Source organism: Scaptodrosophila lebanonensis, unplaced genomic scaffold, assembly GCF_003285725.1.
Source record: "Scaptodrosophila lebanonensis strain 11010-0011.00,11010-0021.00 unplaced genomic scaffold, SlebRS2 tig00000096-arrow-pilon, whole genome shotgun sequence".
Taxonomy (NCBI): Eukaryota; Metazoa; Arthropoda; class Insecta; order Diptera; family Drosophilidae; genus Scaptodrosophila; species Scaptodrosophila lebanonensis.
The window spans coordinates 1,365,410-1,388,950 of record NW_022060567.1 but is presented as its reverse complement, the minus strand read 5'-3'; the positions used below and the strand labels follow the sequence as shown (position 1 = coordinate 1,388,950).

Here is a 23,541-nt window from a genome sequence, read left to right as displayed (position 1 = left end):
GTTTAACAATATATGAAATATAACGAAATCTTTTCATTCAATAATATTATTTACAATACATCATTTTTATTTAAGGCTTTATTAATACGAGAATAACAGCAATGCATAAACGGGCATTCTCATTTTATTAGAATTACGAATATGAATACGATAAATATAATTCCCTACTTGATTCCCTACATATAACAACAACTGCCCTTTGTTAAACACTCTATTGTTTATATTCAGACGAGCTCAAAACTTCACAAAAGAACAAACGAAAACGAGGCTTAGTCTTCTATTTAGGTTCCATATTTTCTAAAAATACTCACCTACACACAACATGTATGCAAAACATGCTCGTACATAATACATTTTTAATGCGTTTTACACTACGAAAGCACCTCGACTTGTCGTACATGCGCCTTTTATTGTCAAGCATATGTTCAAGCATACATGTTTGTATGGAAGTATGAGTCTGCACAGGCAGATACACGAAGGAATGTATACAGGTTGGGCTAATGTAAGTGTATCTTAAATTACACACATGCCCACATTAATTTCCACACAAGGTGCAAAGAGGCCCAAAAGACAGCAGTAAGTACAAACATATACATGCGTGTGGCTATGTGAGTATGTGCGTGAGAGAGATACAGTGCGTGTGAATGAGAAGTGAAAGTGTGACAATGGCCAACAGGAAAATGCCAAAGCCTGCATAATGCCAAATGGCAATGCGCTCAGGCGCACACAGTAACTTTAGGCTTCGCAGTCGCCGTTGGCGTCGACGACGGCGTCGACATCGCAATTGCCTGTTGAATGTCAAAAGTCACTTTAGCCGCCGGGCTGAGTTCATGCACTGAACAAAAATATGGCACAATGCATTAGCGTTAAATAAAATGCTCATGCTCTACTCTCAAAACATAGATTAAAACGAAACCTATATTTTTATTCTAAGCACTAAAGCTTGAGCGCTTCTTATGACATGCTCAGCTCACATAGCCCATTATTCACTATTAATAAACTCATTCAGTTAAATGTACGCTTTTAAGTAATAAAGCATGTTTCTTTTGTTGCGATTGGCTTTCATTTTGTTGTGAAACCCATACAGAGCAGTATTTGTATTTATAAACAACAAAATGGCAACGACACTGCACCCAAGGGAGTGGGTTGATGGAAAAAGATTTCAATCATTTACTTTATCGAAGTTGTCTTGTAAATTCAATGCATATTTGAAGGACTTAAGCACGTCATATTTTGAGAAAAAAAAGGCATTAGCTGAAGAACCGTCGAATTACGTACTGAGTTTTTTTTTTTGCTTTTCACCTCGCCCTGAATGTGTATTAAAATGTACTTCTTACATTCGCTTAATACCAACAAACTTTTCCGAATTATAAACAATCATAAATTAAACTTATGTTTGGTTTTAAATTCTAATTGAGAAACTCTTACCAGGATATTGTTATACTACTACTATGTATGTACTTTGAAAAATTATTTTGTTAATATTTTTTCTCGTGCGCGTTTGCCAATCGCACCCACAACCTCAGGCACGCATACACCAGCTTACACACAATAAAAGCTATAATAATAATGGGGTGTGCGGATGTGTTTGTGTTGCCAAAGGGCAGCGTAACAAGCAGTGCGGCAGCAAGCAGCGCAGCCAGTGACGTTACAATGGAAAAGTGTTGCCTGCTTTTGAGGGCACACAAATGATTTTCCAAAGCGTGCACTCTGCGGTGTCTGTGCCAATATAATGTAATTTACTGACAATTTGGTTACAGCTAATTGACTTTTAATGCCCAAAAACCTATGTCGCTACCCACACTCGCAGCTGCATCCCTTTTTACCTTTGACGTACACACACACACACACACACATGTATTTCAAAATATTAAGTAAAGTATTTTGGCATCAATTATATTTCAAACCAGATACACACACACACGCATCAAACAGACACCCACTCTTGCATACCCTATTTTGTTTATGATGCGAGTGCGTTGACGGCGTCTTTTGTGCCGCCATTTTGCCATTTGGCGAGGCAATGTCATCTTGACATTTGCCACCTAATGTTGTAAAATGCTATTTTAAGCCATCTGTGGGGGTCGTATTTGTAATACACACATACATACAAATGTAGCCATATGTTTGGATATATATATGTGTGTACGTATATGTATGTGTGTGCGCGTGCAAGTGTCGCCAAATGGCGAAGCAGCACGAAATCAGCAACAGCCTGAAAGTATGCTGTGATTACGGCCACCACACACTCGCAGACCTCACACTGAAATGTCTTTATTGAGAGAACAAACTACAACAGTGACAACAACATTGCCTCTAAAAAAAGCCCATAAGCCGTTATATTTGCTGTGCTGCCGCAAAAAAGGAGAAATAAAGATAAATATGGAAGGAAAGGTACAGACAACTCTCAAAGAATTGGACTCGTCCATGGGAATAATCCTAAAGCCTTTCCCGCCGAACTTTTTTAACGTATCTGCATTGCCCCCTACTGAGTTAGTTTTTATGTGTAAACGAAACAATATGTATGTCTAAGCATACCATATACGTTATGATTCCTGAAATATGTTTGTGCGAAAATAAGATTTAAAAACTATATCAGCTTTACGGTAAGAATCAATGAAACTTAGTAACAACTTAGGGCTCTTTTCTTATATTCTCATAAAACATCACACCCTAAACAAAATATTATACTCGTGGGAAACCGAAAATGAATGCTCTAGAGAACAAAGGCACCATCTTTGTGTGGCGGTAAGTTTTGCAGAATACCTATCTACAAATGAGGCATAAATCTCCGAGCAAAGTCTCTATTATATAGGACTATTGACAATTGCGTTAGGCGCCATTTGCGCTTTGATATCTCCGATACGTTTTACGATCTACAAATGCCTGGGCTTCATATATAAGGTATCGATTAATCATAGCGCCATCACCTATGGGGACAGCCCTTTGTCCCCAGTTTCGAAACGTCGCCTGGGCATGGTTAAACGCAAGACCCTTGTGCTGGACATGGATGAGACGCTTATAACGACAGTGTTGGATCGCAATGACACTGGTATGGAGCCCTTGCCAGAAATACCATATGACTACAGTTTTTATCTGGAGGACTATGATTACACGTTTTACGTTTACAAGCGCCCTTATGTCGACCTGTTCCTAGAAAAGGTCTCCAAGTGGTACGATGTAACAATCTATACTGCAGCTTCCCAGGGCTACGCCGAGCCCGTGCTTGACTTTTTGGATGCCGGCCGTGGAATATTGAGGAAACGACTGTATCGCCAGCACTGTATCGATGTAATGGGACTGCGGGGCAAGTACGTTTCCCTGGCAAACAGCGACCTTGCCAATGTGTTGCTTGTGGACAATTCTGATGTGGAGTGCAGCTTCAATGCTGGAAATTCGGTTCGGATCAGATCCTTTCGAGTCGGTCGCCAGGATGAGGCGCTTCTGAACTTGTTGCCCTTCCTTGACGCACTTCGGTTCACCAGCGATGTGCGCACCGTTTTAGAACGTTGCACTCGCTATGATTGTCTAACCACAGCCATAGAGAGATCGTGTCAAGATAACTCTTTCTGAGCCAACAAATACTCCATCAAAATGTTATTCCTTACTGTTTTCTTTAACTGTTAATTTAATACACTTACCACCTACTACACAATTGGTCTGCTTTGAAGGAATTTAGATAGGCTTCAAAATACAGAAGAAGAGATAAAAGTTTTATTTTCCGAGTGTCTACTGTAAAGACAGGGAATCCCGTTGGCTGGTCGCAAAAAGAGGGACTATGCTGACAGACCGCCCCCAAAAGTGCTTAACAGGCGGGCGTTGGTTCTTTCTTCTCCGCTCAACAAAGCAACAACTAAAATTGAAAAGCAGCGAGAAGGGCAAACAAAATTTGTAGCTGGAGAAAAAGCTGACGATGTGGCACAGAGGACACAAAAAAGGATGCTGGATAGCGACAGCAATAACAACTAAAGGCAAACTACAACAAACACAACGCCACAAAAATCAATTTCTGTGTCAATTTTTGTTGCTGCTGCTTCATTTTGTGTATGTGTGTGTGTCTACCTAAACGAAGGAATAACAATAACAACAGCAACTACAAAAGAGTGCGTGGAAAAACCACAAGCTGCTTGTCATGTTTCAAAAAAACTTAAGAGGAAGAAGCAGTCACACTTCATGTCACGACACGCGCAAGTGAAAAAGAAAATTCCTGGACTGTCCTTCTCTTCATCCCACACAAATCTGCACTACCTCAGTAGCTCCCGTTTCCCTTTCACATATTTTATTAAAAAAAAAACTATAACGAATTATCGACAAGTATGGCTTAACAATTTTGATTATTATTATTATTCATGTAAGTTGGTTTGCTCAAAATCTATGACTACATAAGTAACAGACGGAAGAGAAGGTCTTATTCGAACTATACCTTCTTGATTTACTATCAAGAAAGCATATAGTATAGAGTCAAAGACATTAACAAAGCTCCTTTTAAACGATCAATATTTAACCGACTTCAAAAAAGGAATAGGTTATCAATTCGTGTGTATTTTTTGTTTTTTTTTTGGATTCTTTGATGATTCTTGTACCATTTTAAAGCTGGTGCTTTCTGAATGGTCCTATTTCAATTTAGGCCAGTTCCGACAATGGCATCCATGAGGGAACCATCTAATTCTTAAAACATACAAAATGTTCATGGGTTTCGAATATAATGCGACTCAAAAAATAGCAATAATTTTTGTTTCTTTAACTTACTTTTGTTAGAAACATTTTTTTACTTAATGCAACTTTATCCAATTATTTGGCGTGCGTCTAGAACATACGATTCGAATTTAAATTTCTATTTACTGAGAACTTCTTTAGATGGCAGTTTATTTTTCCATTTAATTCATTCCATGAGCCCCAACTAATTGAAAAGATAAAGAAAATAGCTTAGAAATCAGCAATTGTCTTCACACAATACACTGTAAATGCGCATACGCCCCGTTGTCGTAACTAAAATTACTAACAAATTTGCGCTGTGCGTATTCTGCAATTTACTTTTATGCCCATCGTTCTCTTTGTCGTTGTCGTTATTTTTACTGCTACTTTCTTGCTCGTATTGTTGCTATTGATGTTGTTGGTGGTGGTGTTGTCTTCGCCTGTCCTTGTGTTCTCCTGTTGTTACGCACATTTATTGTATACGCGTAGTATTGGATGCAATTGCAATTGCCAACCACCCATTTGTTGTTGTCCCGACGCGCAATTTACAGCCCAACAATCTTCAAAAGTGTTCCCACCACTCACAACCAGTCACTTGCTTTCATCTGTCAGGCCTGCTCGTATTTCCATCACAATTTCAATTTTGTAGTCCCACTCCCGCGAGTACACAATTTGTTTGACTTACGTCTGTTTCAAAGTGTTTCCGAAACGTTTCTATTTTATATCATATGAATTTTAATTCAAATTGAAAACGGTTTACTCTTACTGAGGTCATACACTCAAAGAATTAAAAAAGGTAAGAAAATATTAATAGAAATATTTTTCTTTATCGCAAAATATGTAGGTGAATTGCTAAAACATATTGTGGGTTTGCTTACAATTTATATTTCAAAGTAAAGCCTCCACATAAAATTATATATTTAAATATGCACTAGAGCAGAAAGTTTCCCCAATTTAATGAGAATTAATGTGCAACGAAAATTATGGTGACCATTAGTTATTTATAAGACTCCTCACGTGCACGGCAATTGACGCTAGTGACGAAATTTCTTAATCTTAATTTATGGAAATGCACAAAATTTATGCTGGCGCTCATTGCCTTTAAAAGATCGGGGAATCTGTGCAACGTTATAATTTTTATAAATGAATTGTCTCTCATGCGCTCAGTTCCTTTTTGAGGAAGAAAAGAAAGAACAGACAAATTCACACTAGTGATGCTTTTTTCTATTATTCGTTCTGCTTTTGATAATATTCTACATTTTTGATAAATACTTGTACTGGCTTCAATCATACAACAATTTAGTCAGAGTATGCCATAGTTGTGTGCAACCAACTGTGGCATTTTCATTTCTATATTATTTGATTTCAACGGGCAGTGGTATGTGAATGTCTGCGTGTTTGTTTTCAATCTGATTTGGCATTTGTGCAAATGAACGACCACTGGCATCAATGCCATCGCTTTCATTATTTTCGACTGCCACGAGCTGTGAGCGCGCATTCGCTTTGATTTTTGAATCCTCCGCCTCGCCCATGCAGCCTCTCTCTGACAGGTCAGACTCGAAGCCATAGCCAAACCACATAACCACCCACCCAGCCATACAAGTATATATACTCTCTAAATTTATATTGACATTGCCTATATTTATAGTACATTTCACCTGTCTTTTTGAGCCACCATCGTTGTTGTTTCACGTCTCTCCAGTGCCTGGCGAAAAAAAAACACGACGAAATCACTTACGAAATTAAATTTTCTGGCTCTTGACAAGCCCGACCTTCGCGTTTGCTCTCCTGCTGGCGTTTCACAGCCTTCTGTTCCCACATATTCAGTCTCGTAAACGCGTCCCTGCTCGTACTTTGTTGCCTTGTCAGCCTATCTGTCTTTCATTATCATCATCAATTGTGAATTTTAATTGCTTGTGTCTACGAACAGCAGCCTTCGCTATCGAATTTCAAATGAAACACATTTTATTTATAATGTTCATCGATATACTTCGTTGCTTTCCACATGCCCTTTCCTCAAATTAAAGGGTCCATTATTTTTCCTACGGAAACTTCATAGATTTCATAACTATCGCGACTTGGCGACTTTAGTTTATGAAGCACGAACAAAACACGCTTTAGTTATGATATTTTTAATACAGTTTTAAACAACATTTGTGTTGCAGAAGAAGTTGTTAGGAGTGATTCAGTTGTTAGATATATTTTTGACAGTCTGTGATATATTTTAGGTGCAATCTGCTTATTTCGTAGAAATGGTTAGGCAGGCATTGTTGCTAGTCGAAAAAGAACTCTCCTCGATTTTCGTGCAACAACGAATTAGTTTTTTTATATTTCGAGGAAGGAACTTTCGTATGTAAAACAAAACATAGGCACATAAAAACGTCGCTGATTTACCAACTGATTTAACAACAAATAACCAGAGATCGTTGTATCATCGTATCGGTATTCGTGAGATTGCTTAGCATCTCGTTCATATCGGCAGAATACGTGTACATGTAGATTGAAATGCGTCGTGGCCCGGCATGTCACAAAAGTGTTGATTTTTTTGCCAAAAAGGACATCGTGTGCCAAAGAAGATGCCTTTGAACATTGTAGAAGCTCCCAGCCCTCATAAAGCCTATAGTTAGTTACTGGGGACGAATCGTGGGTTCATAAAAACAATTTGCCAAGAAAAAAACTCTTTTGGGTGGCACGAAAAAAAAGAACCATTGAGATCATCAAACAAAATTCCTCACACGATGACATATGTGCATAGGATCCATCTTCTTGATAACAACCTATTCTTCAATAATATCTAATAACGACATCATGTTTTTCAAGAGACATTATCTGATTTCCAACCAGATTTAATCAGACACATTAAAAGCCCTAACAGAATAGAATGAATATAAATGGAAAAACAGATATTCAGCGTTCTTTAGTGCTAAGAGGAGGAAACTTTGTTTTCTACATACAAATTCCATTCCTTTATTTTATCAAACTTCAGACAAATAAAGATGAATCTAAACATGACCTCTTCTCAGACCCAAATCAAGAACTCTACATGGTGACAAACATGAAAATCTGTTTCAAAGTACGAGTAGCTTTAGGGAAGAAAGTTTTTCTTTCGAAAAGAGAAGGAAGAGCTCCTGACTTCGTCGCGGCCAAAGATAACTTTTCAGATCTTCTTTTCATTCTTTATTTGTTGCCATTTACTCCTATGTTGTTTTCTTTGTTGCTGTTGTTGTTTTTGTTTCTGTGGCTGCTTCCTCTGCACTGCTGTTTGTCTTAGGCCCATTGCATTAACGAGCTTGAGATACAAAAACATGTCTTTGACATATTAATAAATTATATTTGAGTATGCTCGTGGGTATTTTATCTTATTCGAGCAAATGCTCGCGCATTTTTGCCTTCGCAATGCAGACAACAACAACAACAATAATAACAACAACAACAGCAACAACTCATGTGTGTGTACAAAACAAAATTTGTTTTTGTGTACATACATTGTATTGTATTTGCTTACAGGTCGTCGTCATCGTCGTCGCCGTCGCCGTCTCGTGCATTTCACTAATTTCTTTAAATTTGCTCACGTTGCCAAAAGCATTTTATGTAAATCATTTAAATTATTCTCGTTTCGCTTTTTCATTCCGCTTTGCTCATAACGACGCGACAACAGAAACAAGAGGAAGAAATCACATTATTTAGATTAAATGTTAACAAAAATAAATCGTATAAATTGCTTACAAAAAAAAAAAAACAAAATAAGTAAATGTTGTAGTTGAGCCAAAAAAAAATAAAAACAAAATTTTCTTTGTCAAATTTTCTAAGGAAGCACTTCAAAAACAAAATAAGCTGATCCGAGTTGAGATGCCACTCCATATGCTGCGATATACAGTATGTTAAGAGAGTGTTGATACACGCGTTATTTTTAGAGAAGCTTGGAAACAATTAGAAATCATTTCTTTTCAATGTGCGTTTAATTAATTCACTTTAATTGGGTCGGGTTTTAATTTTATTTAATAAATCAAATATTTATTGCCAGTCCAGCAAGCTATGCCCCGACTAACAGCAGTATACTAAGTGAGTGGTCAGAGATTTCTCCAAAGATATGTATAAAAGGCAGCTTCGATATAATTGAGAAAGAGTTCTGTCGAAAATAAATGTAAAAGATCATTATAATTAGAGCAAATGACCCGAAATCTATTGTGCTTAGAGTAATCATCTGACAAGAAAAATGGCGAATAATTCGTTGTTGGTCTGCAAGGAACTGAAAAATTAAGTCGATCTAAGAGAAGTCAACCTCCCCAATAACCAGCTTGTGGAGAAAAACTACTCCAAGAACAGACCCGGTCAGGCAGATTTCTAAATATTTTCCTGAGAAAATATGAGTAACTTGTACTATATGTTGGTTAATTGATTTATTATGTGGAACATATTCGAATTTTGTTACTAGGTTCTATGCTCAATGGCATGCCAAGACCAAAATAAAACGTACTTATTCCTAATAGTAATGATAATAATTTACAAACGTGTTGGTAAACATTTCAACTTCAAAGCCAACATTTTGGCTATAAAGTATTGTATTGTATTTATATTCTAAAAGCATCTTCAGTTACTTGTGCAGCTATTAAAATAACTATAGATGTGGAGTTGCAAGCGAAAATAGATCATCAGTTGCAATAAATTATTTTAAAATGTATCCAATTGCTATATTGGATTATAAGCGGACTCGTGCGAATCTCTGCACTTTTCACACACATACACACAAACACATATGTGTATACACACACATACATTTAAAAAGCTTTTCCCAGGCACAGATTCAAATGCATTTTCTATTTTTTGATATTTAACAAAAAGCGTATAACTGGCGACTATAAGCCACATAAATCACACAACTTGCCAACAATAAAAACAACTTTTGCAGCACACATACATACATACATACACATATACTATACATACCTACATATCGTAGAATTTGTCTGACATACATAGTTTTGGTTTTTTCACTCGGACTTTGTCTCTTCATTATGTTTGTGTATATGTTTTTTTTTAGTGCGTCATGATTAATGCAATATTTTTATGCTGTTCGTTTTATTTCTGCTGTATTTACATACATACAGGCCACACACACACACACACGCGCGCACACACACTCACTCGCTCATAGACACAAATTTTAATTGTTTACACAACATATTAACATATGGCTCATTAATTATTTATTTCGGACTCTACTTACCAATGCTTCATTTGTTGCTGCTGCCGCTGTTGTTGTTGTTGTAGGTAGTTGCTGTTGTTGGTGCTGTTGCTGTTGTTGTTGTTGTTTTTGCCCACAAATCAATCAAACTCCTGCTCTCCCTCCCTTCAAATATAAATATATCTCTCTTTGTTCTTGCACAAATAGCATAAAACAATTTCTTTTATTTTAGTTGTTTGCTTTTTATTGCTTCTGTTTTTTCATTTGCTTTTTTGCGGGCTTGCCGTTTATTTTGATTTGAAATTCAATTTGTTATTACACGCAACTGTGATTAATGCTTTAAATAATTTAATTGTTTTATTAATTAATTGCAAATCGCCTTTTCTGAGTCATGTGTGGGAGTCATTTTTAATTTCCAAAGAATAATAGAGAATCGTCCTATGAATTATTACATATAGTATTTACATACACGGGAATTTTTGTTTGAATCAACTACACGAAGTAAAATGTGGGAGATGATATTCGTGGAAACCTCGGCTGCTGTTTAACAACTATCGTTGCCCACGTTTATCAGCGTAGGCCCGACTGGCCAACTGGCCAATGACTTGATGTGCAAATATTTATGCACATAAATTCGTTGAGAAGTAAAATCTTTGCCCCATTGAAAACAATATTCAGCCATACCGTTGCAGTCAGTTGTGTAGTTTCCAGTTTTTGCAATTTTGCGGCCACCTTTGCGGCCTGCCAATTTATTTCTTGTTTATGCCATAAAGCAGCATTTCCTCAAATGCAATATGGAAAGCCCCCTAAAAACTAATGCGAAAACACATTGCGTCCCAACACTTGCTACACAGAAAGCAAGAAAGCAAAAATGTGGGGCCAAGTGTTCTGTAATCTATCAAAACTAATTGTTTTTTGTATACAATTATTTAGGCTATAATTAAGTTTAGTATACATTCCTAATGCATATCATCAAAACCAACTATATTTGGGCACATTAAAAAATCTAAGAAAACTAAATCTGGGGTGTGGTTTTACCAAGTTTCAATAATCCAGCGCTTATGGTGTAAAAATTAGAAGCGGTCAGACAGTCAAACAGATTGACAGACTGTTCGTTAGATGTACAAGAATAAAACCCATGTAGAATACCATAAATGATATATTTCTCAATCATGCTCATTGCCTTCTCTATACTCTGAGATTGTTTCTGTTTCATTTTTTAAGTCACTCTCATAAATTATTTACTATATTCCACAATCGCATGGTTTGTTTAAACTGAAGTAATACTAATATGTAGCTTGCACGCGCATGATAGTTAACTTAAATTTATGCTATATACATAGGAATATGTGCATTTTATTTTCAGTGTAGAAAAAAGAAGCGACGGCGCATTTTCCCATGAATGGCTGCAAATACAAATCTATGGCTGTATGAGTGTCAGTATCTATGAGTGTAGTCGAGTGTGGGCGTGTGTGCATGTGCGCCTCGTTGCCAGTGCATCAAACACATAATAAAATGTCTCAAAAAATAATAAAAATAAAATGCAAAATAATACTACAAGCTACTGTATAAATGTTTATTGATTACATGACGTGACACAAGACGAATTTGCCTCTTTCCATTTTCCTCTTGGCCAACCAGAATTTTTTGAATGGACATCAAACAACGTCCGAGACTGTTATTAAATTTTCTCTGCCAATCGTCGAATGAATTTTAAATCGGAATACTTGTGTCTGGCATTTGATTTGAGTCTTCACAAAGCATTTCGATGTACTCTACCATGGTTCCCTTCTGCATTCATTCATGCACTCTAGCTGTCATTCATTAAATTGCAATCAAGGTGGATACTAATTATACATAAGAAGAATTATTCGACTCGATCAAATTTCGCTTGCTCAGTTCAAACTTAAGCTGAAATTTCTTGAATGGCAGCTGTCGCAAATACATTAGCACCAACAAACACACAAGTACGGGGAAGGCAATGATTTCTGCATTAGCTTTGGAAAGGCTTAAGGCCAACATGTGAAGCAGTTAAGTTAAGCTAAGCGGCAAACATGACAACAAGAGAGCCGTAAACGTGTTGCGAGCCTGGACTTTAGCGAACTGAGAGTTAAGCATAAGCTTAGCTATCCACATAGTAAAAACATGAATTGAGCTATTAAAACCCACTTAACTCACGAAAAGCGGTTGACTGCAATTTTAAATCAATATCAAGTGGACGACTAATCGGCACCCAATTCTGAAAACACTGTAAGTTAATTAAAAGAAAGCATTTTTCGCTACAATCAGTTTGTTAGCTCCAGCTGTAAGTTCATAAAGAGCATAAATAGAATTAGAGAATTAAATTGCAATAGCTTCTGACTGAAAAAACTCTGATACTTTTAGTTACAATTAGTACGTCAAAGAAATAAACTAGAAGGCTTATACCGGACTTTTACTTTCTAGTTTTATAGCCTTGTTTTGCTTAAATTTCAATTTAAACGAACTTGCAAAAAAATTAATAGCTCTCCATTTATACATAGCAACAATGGTAAGCTGCTGGCTGGCAAAAAAAAAAAAACAAATACGGCAGGCAGAGGCATAAAGCTACGAAGTAAATTAATTCTTCCCTACATTCTAAATCTACATTAGCAGCACTTTTGTTTCGATGGGGTGGTGCTTTTTTTCATTTCTAAAGATACAGAAAATTTAATATATTGACACCATTGAGTGCTTGATTTCAAAATATTTTCTTAAACATAACGCTTCGAGCTATTCAATTTTTGGTTGAATTTTTTGTATTACATATTTGTTTATTTCTTTGTTTTTGCTTCATTATTGAATTTTCATTTTTTATTTTGAAATTTCTTATGATTTTATTATAAGTACAAAAAAAGAATGTTTCCGTTCGCATATTAATCTTTGAATTAGGTTCTGATCTATCGAATAAGCAACACTTCATTTCACGAACCAAATAAATATGTGTTTAATGTTCAATCAAAAAATGCTACATAATTCATCTAAAATCTTAGAAAAGAAAAGAAAGCAATTGTTGTAATTTATGAAAACTGCTCTTTGCCACATTTTTCCTGAGTAACTTTTCTGCATAGTTGCATATTTTTTGTACACACACACACACAGGTATAAAAAATGCACGCGCTCCTTTCCAAGTTGAATGAAATTATGAGGTTGGACAGGACGTCTATGTGTGTTTAACATAAATTTCAACCATTTTGAAAATTTTCATATTTATGTTGGCAGGATGCTAAGCTCTTCGCATTTGATGTCTAGACGTTGGACAAAGCTAAACTCGTTGGGTGTGCTTGCAAATGAAATCGCATAAATGTGGCTACCTTTGAATTGGACGCATTCCGCATCTCCTCCTGCATTTGCCTGCATTTCCAGCAAAGCAAACTCACCACAGGGCGTATGCGTAATATTTTGCACATAATGCCATACGTATAAAGCTTGGTTCTAAACGCAGTGGCAGCTACATGCAAATGTAATGTACCACAAAAGCGCTTTTAGCTGCACACCCGCAAATCCGCATCCACACAGAAGAACACACTCACACCCACACACACACCCACAAATGTACTTATATATAGTATGGTGAGGGAAAGGAGCAAAAACCTGCACCACGTGGCGTATGAGCAACATTTTTGTAATTATGCTATGGAACGTTGACGGCGGCAAGTTAAATACTAAAGCGCAATGCAATTAAGTGCTACAAAATGTTTATTTTTTGTCGTTTTTTTTCCATCTTGCGTTTTGGCGTTGTTGTGCTTTACTTGCTGTTTTTGGTTTCGTGTCGTTTGCTTTGTTTTTTTAATTAAAAATTGAAACTAAAGCGCCCAGGCAGCTTAAATATTTAACAGGCCGTAGACTGACAGGCAGACAGAGAGGCAAACATAAACACCTATACACACACACACACTCGCACATACACGTGTGTATTTATATATAGAAAGAGACAATTAGAAATGTGGGCCTTCGACCATCACTGCTTGCTGCATACCTTGTAATTCATGCTCTGCTTAGCCTTAGACTAAGTCAACGTCAACGTCAACGCCGAGCTACCTTCCTCAGTCCCTCGTGCCTCCCTCAACCCTACTAAGAACTTCCGTTGCCGCCGTTGCTGTTACCGTCGCTTGTTGTCACCACTTCATTTTTTTCATTCTCTGTGCTCCTCTTTTTGTTGTGGCTATTGTTTTTGTTGTTCTGTAGCTGTTGTCTTTGCAAGCCCACAATGTAATTAAATATTCACGACAATTTCTGTTGTCTTCGGTCGTGTATATAAGTGTGTGTGTGTTTGCTTTTTTGCATGCACGTATTTTGCCTTTGCTTTTTGCTGGTGTGAAAAGCTGGCACAACTTAAACAAAGTAAAGTCTCCAGAGGCACACGCACATACACACACACACACACACACACATACTGAACAACTCACCCGCACACCTGCTATTAGAAGCGCAGTGTAGGCGTGCATAACCGTTACATTAACTGGGAAATGGTGCACGCCACTTTTGTTTGCAAACAAAAAACTAACGCGATGGCGGGGTGGGCAGAGGTGGTTCAGGTGGACAGGTGGACAGGTGGTGTTTCAAATGGCTTAACTTTGGGAATTAACACTTTAAGCTCTAATTGTTTTGACACAGCACCCAGGCAGCCACACAAACGAGGGCGAACAAACATGGAAGAGACATGCAACGCATTTCATAGCATAGTTTCAGGCGCGCTTTTTTCAACAACCATATCAACACACATACCGCACACCACCTGCATCCATAAACAACAAACAGTTGATGCATGTGGCCTGTTGGACTCTGAACATATTTTCTCTTCCTTCCTTTTTTTGCTGCTCTGGCATATGCGAGTGGTTGTGATTTATTCATAAACAAAGAATTTTGATTGAAGGAACAAATTGGCAAGAGTGAGATAAATATTTATGGCAACTGCTTAGGGACATTGTCTATCAATCAGTATGTCCGTCCGTCTGTCTGTCTGAGCTCCATAATATCGAAGAGTTGAAGCCCTAAAGCGCCAAAATCTGCTTAGGCATGACTCTGATTTGAAACTTCAAATGAAATATCTTAACTATTCGTATTAGAATATAAAACACCTGCTTATTTTGGAATATTTGCATCAAACAAGCTCTGGCACCTTTCAAAAATTCATTAATTAAATAATTAAATTGCAGACTTTACATACTCGTTGGATGAACAAACTTCCAAAATTTAAAAAGGAAACTACTTAAATAATTGAAAAAACTGTGTATTTTTGCATCTCAACTGGGCAACTAAGCCAAAAATATAATTGTCTGCTAAAAAATATAGGTTTTTAATGCCACATTGGAAAAGATATCTGATATTTTGTTTAATTATCATTTCATAATAATTTCTATTTATTTGACATACAGTTTTAATTATTTATTGTTTGCTTACTGATTTATTATTTCTTTCTCGATTTTAAAATCTAATCAATGATGTATTTCATGTGAGTTTCAAATTATGAATGCAGTTTTAATTTAATTTGGATTTATATTTACATTTTTGTGTAAGCAAGCCTCTTAATTTATTTTCAATTTCTTAACGAATTTTGTGCTCCATGAGCGGTTCACAATAGCTTCAAAAATTTTGAAATTTTTGTTTTGCCAATTTCTTCAATTTTTCAAAAATTGTTGCATTAACGTACAACTTCACTTCACTTCTAATAGATTTGACTTCTCTATACGAGTTGTTCACCAAAAAATACAAAAAAAAACAAAAAAAAAATTGTAAGACATATAATAATTAATGAATGAGAATTTGTAGAAAAATTAAATTGTTTGCTGCCTTGTTTTGTTTTGTTGTGCGATGCAAAACAAATTGCGCCTGAAGCCGCCGCCGAACTCACAAACGCACACACGCACAAGCGCACAGACACAGCGAACACGTCGTGCCGTCGGAAAAGCTAAACGAAAACTGTTTTTCCGACTCTATATGATGGTGAACGTGGCGGCAAGAATGAACTAAGTGCGCGACGCAACGACGCCGTCGACGAATGCAGAGTGTTTAGTCCGTCGTTGCGGCAAAGGCAACGACTGCGACTGCGACTCGTCGGTCCAAGAGATATATTCGCCCCAAAGCACGCCCCAATTCGCCGTGCGTATGGGAAGGCAATGCTTTTGACCACACACACACCCCTTTACCTTCCCACCCATCTCCTGCACCATCACTCAATTACATTCTTGTCGCTTCGTTGACGCTTCGGCCAATTGGCGATTACTTCTCGCCATTTTCGCCGCGGCGATTTCTGTGTCCATTCTTATCGCAGGCGAGAGAATTTCTATTTGAATTTCTATTCGAACAGAATGCGCGCGCTTTTCTTCGTCTACGCTCTTATTGCTTACTACTCGCCAGCTGTTCATTATTCAAATTTGCAAAATTGCCAGGAATACAATATACTATACTATACTCAGCATACTCGTACATAATTATTATTTAGCTACATACATACAAGTATGTATGTGCATATTCAGTGTCATCTAAAAGCCCAAGCCTTGAACAGCACATAGTACTACTCGTATATGTTGCAGGAGGTAGTGGGTCGAGCAGGCGGCTAAGAGTCTGGGAGAGAGAAAAAGAATGTGAGAATGGTGGCAGCAAGAGAATTGTTCCCTTTCATGTCGCAACGGCGAAAACACGAAGACCTCTCGGGCTTCTCGCTGACAAATAACAGCTGAAACAATTTCTATGGGCCAGCCGGGTGCTTCCTCAACTTTTCAGCGGACCCTGCGCCCTGCGCCAAAACGCTGGCGCTGAGCAAAGGCAGCCCCTGCTGCTGTTGGCGGCCTACCTGTTGCTTGGGCAACCCGGTGGCGGTCTAGTTTGCTGGCTGACTAGCTGACTGCCCCGCTAACTGACTAGCTAGTCTGGCCTGGCCTAGCCTGGTCGGTTCATGCTCATTGTCAAAAATCCAAATGAAGGCAACTCGGAACTGAAAGCGTCATCCTCAGCCTCTACTTCTACCTCCACCTCTGCCTCTGCCTCTGCCTTTGCCGCTACAGCATCGCGTTGCGAGTGACAGCTGTTGTCAGAAATGTGCACGAGCAGTGGGGCGGGACTCAAAAGAATACGCCACACTCATAGCAATTATCATTATGAGAATCCAAATCGAAAAGAATAAAATATTCCTGCAATTGCCGAATTAACTGTAGGCGTTTCATGACAGAAATCACAGTAGTCTTCCGTTCATACTAGTGACAAAAATTACACCTAATTATCTTCAGGCAATTAAACGTAGGCGGGACCTCTGCTGGCTGGCTGAACTCCACATAGACGAGCGTACATATATCCGCCATAAATGTAGAGAGCTTTATAATAATTAACCAAAAACAAAGTCCGATAAGTCTGATAAGTCCGATTAGGTTTTACCAAACATTTTTTTTTGCGTTTGCAAATAATATCTACTTGTTGTCATTATTTCAATAGACTAGACATTATTTCTCGATAACTAGAAAATCTGTAATAAATTAGGTGTTTACTTATTTAAGTAAAATTACATTTACAATTTAAAGATTTATTATCTCTCAATTTTTAAATAGACACATATCTAATAAGTAATTTGTTATGTTTTTGTAACACAGCATAAAATTTGTCACGCAGTCTAGCTTTCTATTTTAGAAAAGTGTTGAAATTATTCAATTAAAATATTTAATTAAAATATTTAACTACAATTTCCATCTTGGCATTACAATTTCGGACTCGAAATTTCTGTAGCCTATTCCTTTTAGCAGTTCTCATTGATTTTTGTCAGTCCATACTTGCACTTCCAAGGAATATTTAAGACCAAAACTGAAATTTTAGAGTCAAGGGGGCTCAACATATCCAAGTTGTGTTATTTTAGCTCTTATACTACATTTCGAAATCCATACGTTCATACAGACGGACATGGTTATTTCGGCTCGTCCCTTTTTCCCTCTGTGTATCACATATAATCTCATTAACCCTTTGAGTACAGGGTATAGCTATGAGTGTGTAAATAGTAATGATAATTTATTACTAAGAAAATAATAATAATATCGAAGAAATAACATCTTTTTATTAATGCTAGTATAAAACAGTCGAAGCTGAAAATTAAAAAGTCGCTTTAAACAATTCTTTCGTATTTGCTATATATTGCTTGATTGATTTAAAAAAGCTTTACAAAAATGATAGAATTTTTAAAAAATTTCGTTTTTATTTAGTCTCAATGTTTTTCTCTTAGGCTGCCGCTTCTACCCCAAGCTTATCCAACAAGTATGTGTGTTTGTCTGTGTAATAAGCATCTTTTGTCCAGCATTAGAGAATCTGAATCTGAATTGAGGCGCTCGTTGTTGGATGGGCATCTTTGTGTGCGCGCGTCTGAAGTCAAATTAATTTTTTGTCAAGCATTTTTGGCATTTTCGCAATTTTCTATAACTTGGCCAAGTCGCCAATTGTTGCACGCGCTCTGTTCAAAGCAAAGCAAATCAAAGCGAACGTAGCGAAGCTCAGTGCCCGGGCATTTTCCTAAGCAGCAGCAACAACAACAGCAATTTATGCTGCCATATGTGCTGGGCTGTTCCTTTCTTTGCTGGCGCCTAAAAGTAGGCATTCTGTTGCTATACTTGTTATTGCTGTGGCTGCTGTTGCTGCTGTTCTTGGTATTTGAAGAGGGTAAATTAAATAAGAGGCGCACGTGCTAAAAACCAACAAGTGTGGGCAGAAGCAAGCAAGAGAACGAGATGGCGCGAGCGAAGGAGGAAGGCAGGAAGCGAGAGAGAGAGAGAGAGAGAGAGAGAGAGAGTGATGCGTTACCAAAGACAACGACAATGTTGACGATAAAAGGCCAGACAATTTGTAGGCAAATGCTACACGATTTAGGCTTTAATGTATGTATGTGTGAGTGTGTGGTTGTGTGTGTGTAAGTTCCCATTTCCATTTTCCAAAATTGAACATGTTGTGCTGGATTATCAAATCGATTGTATTAGGCTCTGCACTTGACACGCAACACACGAGGCATTGCCGTCTAATACAACAAACACGCTTCAATACATCGCCCAAAAGCCAACCGCCCGCCCCCTCCAAATCGGCACTGATGTGCACGTTAAGTGGAAGTAAGAGACATTAAAAATCATATGTCAACATGCTCGAGGCAGCATCTCTGTACTCCCAACAGTTGGTCGCATCATTTACGCCAACACCACTTAAGTGCGTGACATGAGAAGCGCATAGAGAGGCGCGTTCGCCCACAACAGCTGTCTGGAGTTTTCTACTTAAGAAATCGACCTACATAGGAAATATTAAAATGATTAAAAGATTTTACAATAGCACAATTTATGAGTAGTATATAAGCTTCTTTATTCTAGTTTCCACCAAGTATTTGACATATTCTCCTTCTGGAATACTCTGGTCATTATTCCAGTCGTAGCATCTCGAAAGCAACAAGTGACGATGTTAGTCTGTGGTGCTAGCCAGAGCAACCTTATTTAGTGTCGATATAAAATTTATTCAGCAACTTTTGCTGGCAGCTAACCTAACATTTCATCGAAATATTTTGCACACCAAATGTAAATGATGCACAACACATACTCTAACATACACACACAAGCACACACACACACACACAGAGTTGTTGGCAGGCGCCTATTGAAAAGCCAAAGCCGAGCGAAAAACTTTAGCTTTATTCATTCGTGTGGTCGTTAGAGCGTGTATTATGTTTGTTATACTCATCGCTGCTGCCACTGTTGTTGGTGTTGTTGTTGCTGTTGTTGCTGTTGCTGTTGTTCAGGCTGTAGTTGTTTTTGGTTGTGCCTCTTGTTTGCATTTGGCAGCTGGGCACGTAGCAGCAGCCGACAAGGCTGTGGCAGCTACAGAAAATGCCACTGTGCCAACGCGCCACTCAACACGCCAAATACAAACAAAAACGCCAGTAGAGTCGAAGCAGCAGTAGCAGTAGCAGCAGCAGCAGCAGGCAGCAGCAAGACAAATGAACACACCGAGGGGGCAGGGGGTTAAGAGTCAAATGTGTGGAATCGAGATGGAAAAGGATGAAGGAGACGTGCGTGATCATAAAAATAAAGACTGCCAATCAAATTGCAAAAAGTCAAACATATTTGTACTAATATTTGGCAAAAATATGCGCACAAAAATGATCGCTTGTTGTTTACAAAAACTTTGTAATTTAAGCCGAAATCTCCGAATAAATACTGACATTTTTCGAAATGCAAATGATATAGAATTTTTTTTGAATGCAATTAGAATAAGCAACAACACATTTAAGAAGAATTTAAATACTCTCACAATTATTAAAAAAAAGGAATTCAAAAAAGTGAACGCCCAATGGTGACACAATTTAGCCAAAAAGATTACCATTTATGTGCCCAAACACTCTCTTTAAATATCCGCTTGATAGCGATATTTTTTAATTTACTATTCACTTCACTTCACTATTGCCAGAACTTAGGGCAATAGCACTAGAACGAAGGGGCACATAAAAGATGAGATCATGTGCTGTATTTTTTTAGAAATAGCAAACAACCATGGCGGAGTCCTGGACTGTAAGAAAATTTGCTGATAGACAATAGGAATAGGAATATTATAACAATTGAAGTACACCATACTATTTTGAAGACATGAAGCAATCTATCATTACTTTCAATGGCAAAGTTTTGGAGCTTCAGAGATGCCATCCCTAGCTTGGACATTGCAGCTGAATGTGAGGAAGTGGACAACAGAAACTGCTGCCGAAGTAGAAGTAGAGAAGTGTAAACAGGAAACATGATATTTGACAGATGAGTGTAGATATTTAGATACCAACATAAATACTACTTATGCCTAATGTTGCCTGCTCTTTCTATCTCTAAGCATCTCCCTCTCTGTCGCACCAAGCAGGCGCCATCTCTGTCACTTACCCAGATGTTCGGTTAGTACCGTATAGACATGTATGTATGTCCCTGCTGCGTACTATTGTGTGTGCGGTTGTGTGTGCCTGTGCAAAACTTATTGATTTTCTTTTGCTGCCCGAAAAGCGGCTGTTCATATCGCAAAAGGGAAAATGCGGAAAGTGGCGGTGGGGTAGGGGGTGGTGGATGGGTTGCGGGGTGGGCGGAGATAGAAGTGTATGTCGGCAATAGCTTTCACAGCCACTTGCTTCGAGTTTCTGAAGTGCGTAAAGCATGAAAGACACAAAGCAACGAAGCAAAGAAGCGAACGCAACGACAATAACAAACATACAAGCAAAAAACCAAATCGCATCGCATCCAAAGTAAAAAAAAAAACTCTCAAATTTTGTGATGGATTAATGTTGTTCGTGGCAGTTGACCAAACGTACGAACGAGCGTACGAACGAATGTTCCACTGACCATTTCGACCGCCCAGCGCAAAAAAAATTATGCTTCGTCCTCACTCTTGAGCTCATCATCATCGTCATCATCATCATCAACTTTTTTATGCTTGATTTCGCTCTCTCACTTTGTTTTTTGGCTGCAGTTGCTTTATGATTGCCATCGCTCGCACTGAACGTGCCACCATTTCGTATACTTGATTTTTCGAACAACATGCCATACATGGCGTGTGCCTAATACGTGGCCCACAAGGCACAAGCTGTTTCCAAAAATGTTCATTACATCAGTGATTTGCTCCCTCCAATTATGTCCACTTTACTCTCATTACTACAATTGATAATTGCTAGCAAGCTAGCAAGAAGTCTATTCGAATTATAAAATTAATTCAAACATCTAACGAACTGCTTCTTCGAAGGAAGTATGATTTGGTTTGATTTCTTTTCAGTTTCAACGAAAATTAAAATTAAATCATAACATAGAATCTTTGCTGCCCGTGTATTAAACAAAGCAGTTCTATTGATCAATTTTAATTTGATCTAAACTTTTCAATCCATCTCTCCACAAAGCCACACATAATACAAAATCATAATGCCAATGTTCCTCCAGTATAATTTGCTGATTGTCCGTTAGGACAGATTGCAAATTTAAATCAACTGTTAATCAAAAAAAAAAAAAAAAAAAAAAAAAAAATTTAATTTGAAATACTTACATATCCAGAATCAAAATAACTCATACTCTGGATACCGATCGCAGGTCGATATAGAAACATAAATTTGATGAAGAACATTTCCCAAAGGCGAAAATTATTAATTTTAATATATCCTATTCATAATACTTAAACAAACTAAATTGGTTTCCTTTTTCATCAATCTATTATATGTGATCAAGTTTAATTTTATTGGCTCAAAGTTTTCAGTTGCCTCCTTAATTTCGATCTTAATTAAGGTACACTTTTGAAAGTTTTTAAAAGAGCATTTCAACGATGAGGAGCTGAAGACGACTATATTATAAGTGGATCCCATGTGTACAATTATGTTTTTGTGTTTAGTAATATATACAACTAGTTCGCATTTGAGAGCAAGAATTTGGCATGAAAGTAATAAGATGCGATCAGACCAAATCGTTAATCGTATATCAATAATTAATGTTATACATAGTTCAAATGGTTTCATTCAAAGCTATATAAAATGAAATGCCTGTTTCGTTCACGTCTTTAGCCTTTTAAGACTCCAAATATTTTGCAGGCAAATATTAGAAATATCAATGTGTGAGAACAATATATTATTGTTCCTATCATAGGTCACTCAATTTTAAAGCAAAAACAAACGATAACTTTTAAGCCCCTGCTTCAAATAGTCTTAAACTTAATACGTATATTTGAACCGAAGAAAACTATATAATGCACAAATTTAAAATTCTTAGTTGCCAAACAATTATTTGCACCTCTACAATTTGATCTTTCTCGAAAACAACAAATTTGAACAGTCCAAACCTTTGTTCTGGATCTCCTGGTTAGTCGCGTTATCGATGCCTGGACGGCGTTGGCGACTTGGAGTTTTTCCTTTTACGTTTTTCCCGATGATTCATGTTGACCATATTGACGTAAGCATCCAAATTCAATTGCACGGTTGGCTTTTTAAGGTTTATGAAGTTTTTGATGCTGAAATCGGGAACAATGGCCATCTTTATGACGGTAAGAAAACTACAGGCGAGAACGGTGGTAGAGATGCCGAGTAGCCACCATTCCCAGGCCAGATACAGCTCCATGCTCATCCCCATTGCCACTAATGCCAGCCGCACTGCGTGGTGAAGCAAACGCTCCATGACACACCATACTACGAGGGTGCAGAACTCTAATAGGGCCAGCGTCGATACGGTCTCCACTGCGAACTGTATCCAGAGTGGCAAGTGCATGTAGCGATGCGAATATATCTCCATATCCATGGCCAACAACACGATGGCGATCATGAATATGCAGCTACCCAATACCGGGGCCGGTGAGCATCTGTCCTTATCTTGAGCTACAAAGAACGATACGCCGATGATGCCATGGAAGAAGAAGGCGACTCCAACAGCTTCGCGTTTCACCATTGTTACAAAAAATGAACTAAATGTACGTGTATAGGAGATCAAATAATGTGCTTGTTTCAAATAAAAATGAAAACTAGCTTAACTCGATGTTGTTGTTATTTTCACAGCGATAATGAAAATAAACAAGCGGCCTACAGTGTCCGTAGGGGTTTTGTTTCTCAAATTGTGACAATGTATTTGAACATTATTGAAATGTAAATCGGTTTTCGCTGTGCCATTTAAATTTGAAATCGATAGGTCTTACAA

At 37.6% G+C, this 23,541-nt stretch overlaps 2 protein-coding genes across 2 annotated transcripts; one reads left to right on the top strand and one right to left on the bottom strand.

Moving 5' to 3' along the window:
* The first annotated feature begins 2,682 nt into the window (after positions 1-2,682).
* LOC115627534 (CTD nuclear envelope phosphatase 1) lies at positions 2,683-3,650 on the top strand. The gene is made up of 2 exons (XM_030523236.1): positions 2,683-2,748; positions 2,802-3,650. Exons 1-2 carry the CDS (start codon positions 2,708-2,710, stop codon positions 3,571-3,573), a joined length of 813 nt encoding a protein of 270 aa, XP_030379096.1. The 5' UTR covers positions 2,683-2,707; the 3' UTR covers positions 3,574-3,650.
* Positions 3,651-22,533: 18,883 nt separating this feature from the next.
* Positions 22,534-23,346, bottom strand: LOC115627535. Its single transcript, XM_030523237.1, has one exon. The coding sequence runs from the start codon at positions 23,293-23,295 to the stop codon at positions 22,726-22,728; it is 570 nt and encodes a 189-aa protein (XP_030379097.1). The 5' UTR covers positions 23,296-23,346; the 3' UTR covers positions 22,534-22,725.
* Positions 23,347-23,541: the final 195 nt, after the last annotated feature.

Coding starts and splice junctions, on each gene's coding strand:
- LOC115627534 (XM_030523236.1), top strand. CDS start 2,708: ATGAATGCTCTAGAGAACAAAGGCACCATCTTTGTGTGGCG. Junction 2,749..2,801: donor GGCACCATCTTTGTGTGGCG/GTAAGTTTTGCA, acceptor CTCCGAGCAAAG/TCTCTATTATATAGGACTAT.
- LOC115627535 (XM_030523237.1), bottom strand. CDS start 23,295: ATGGTGAAACGCGAAGCTGTTGGAGTCGCCTTCTTCTTCCATGGCATC.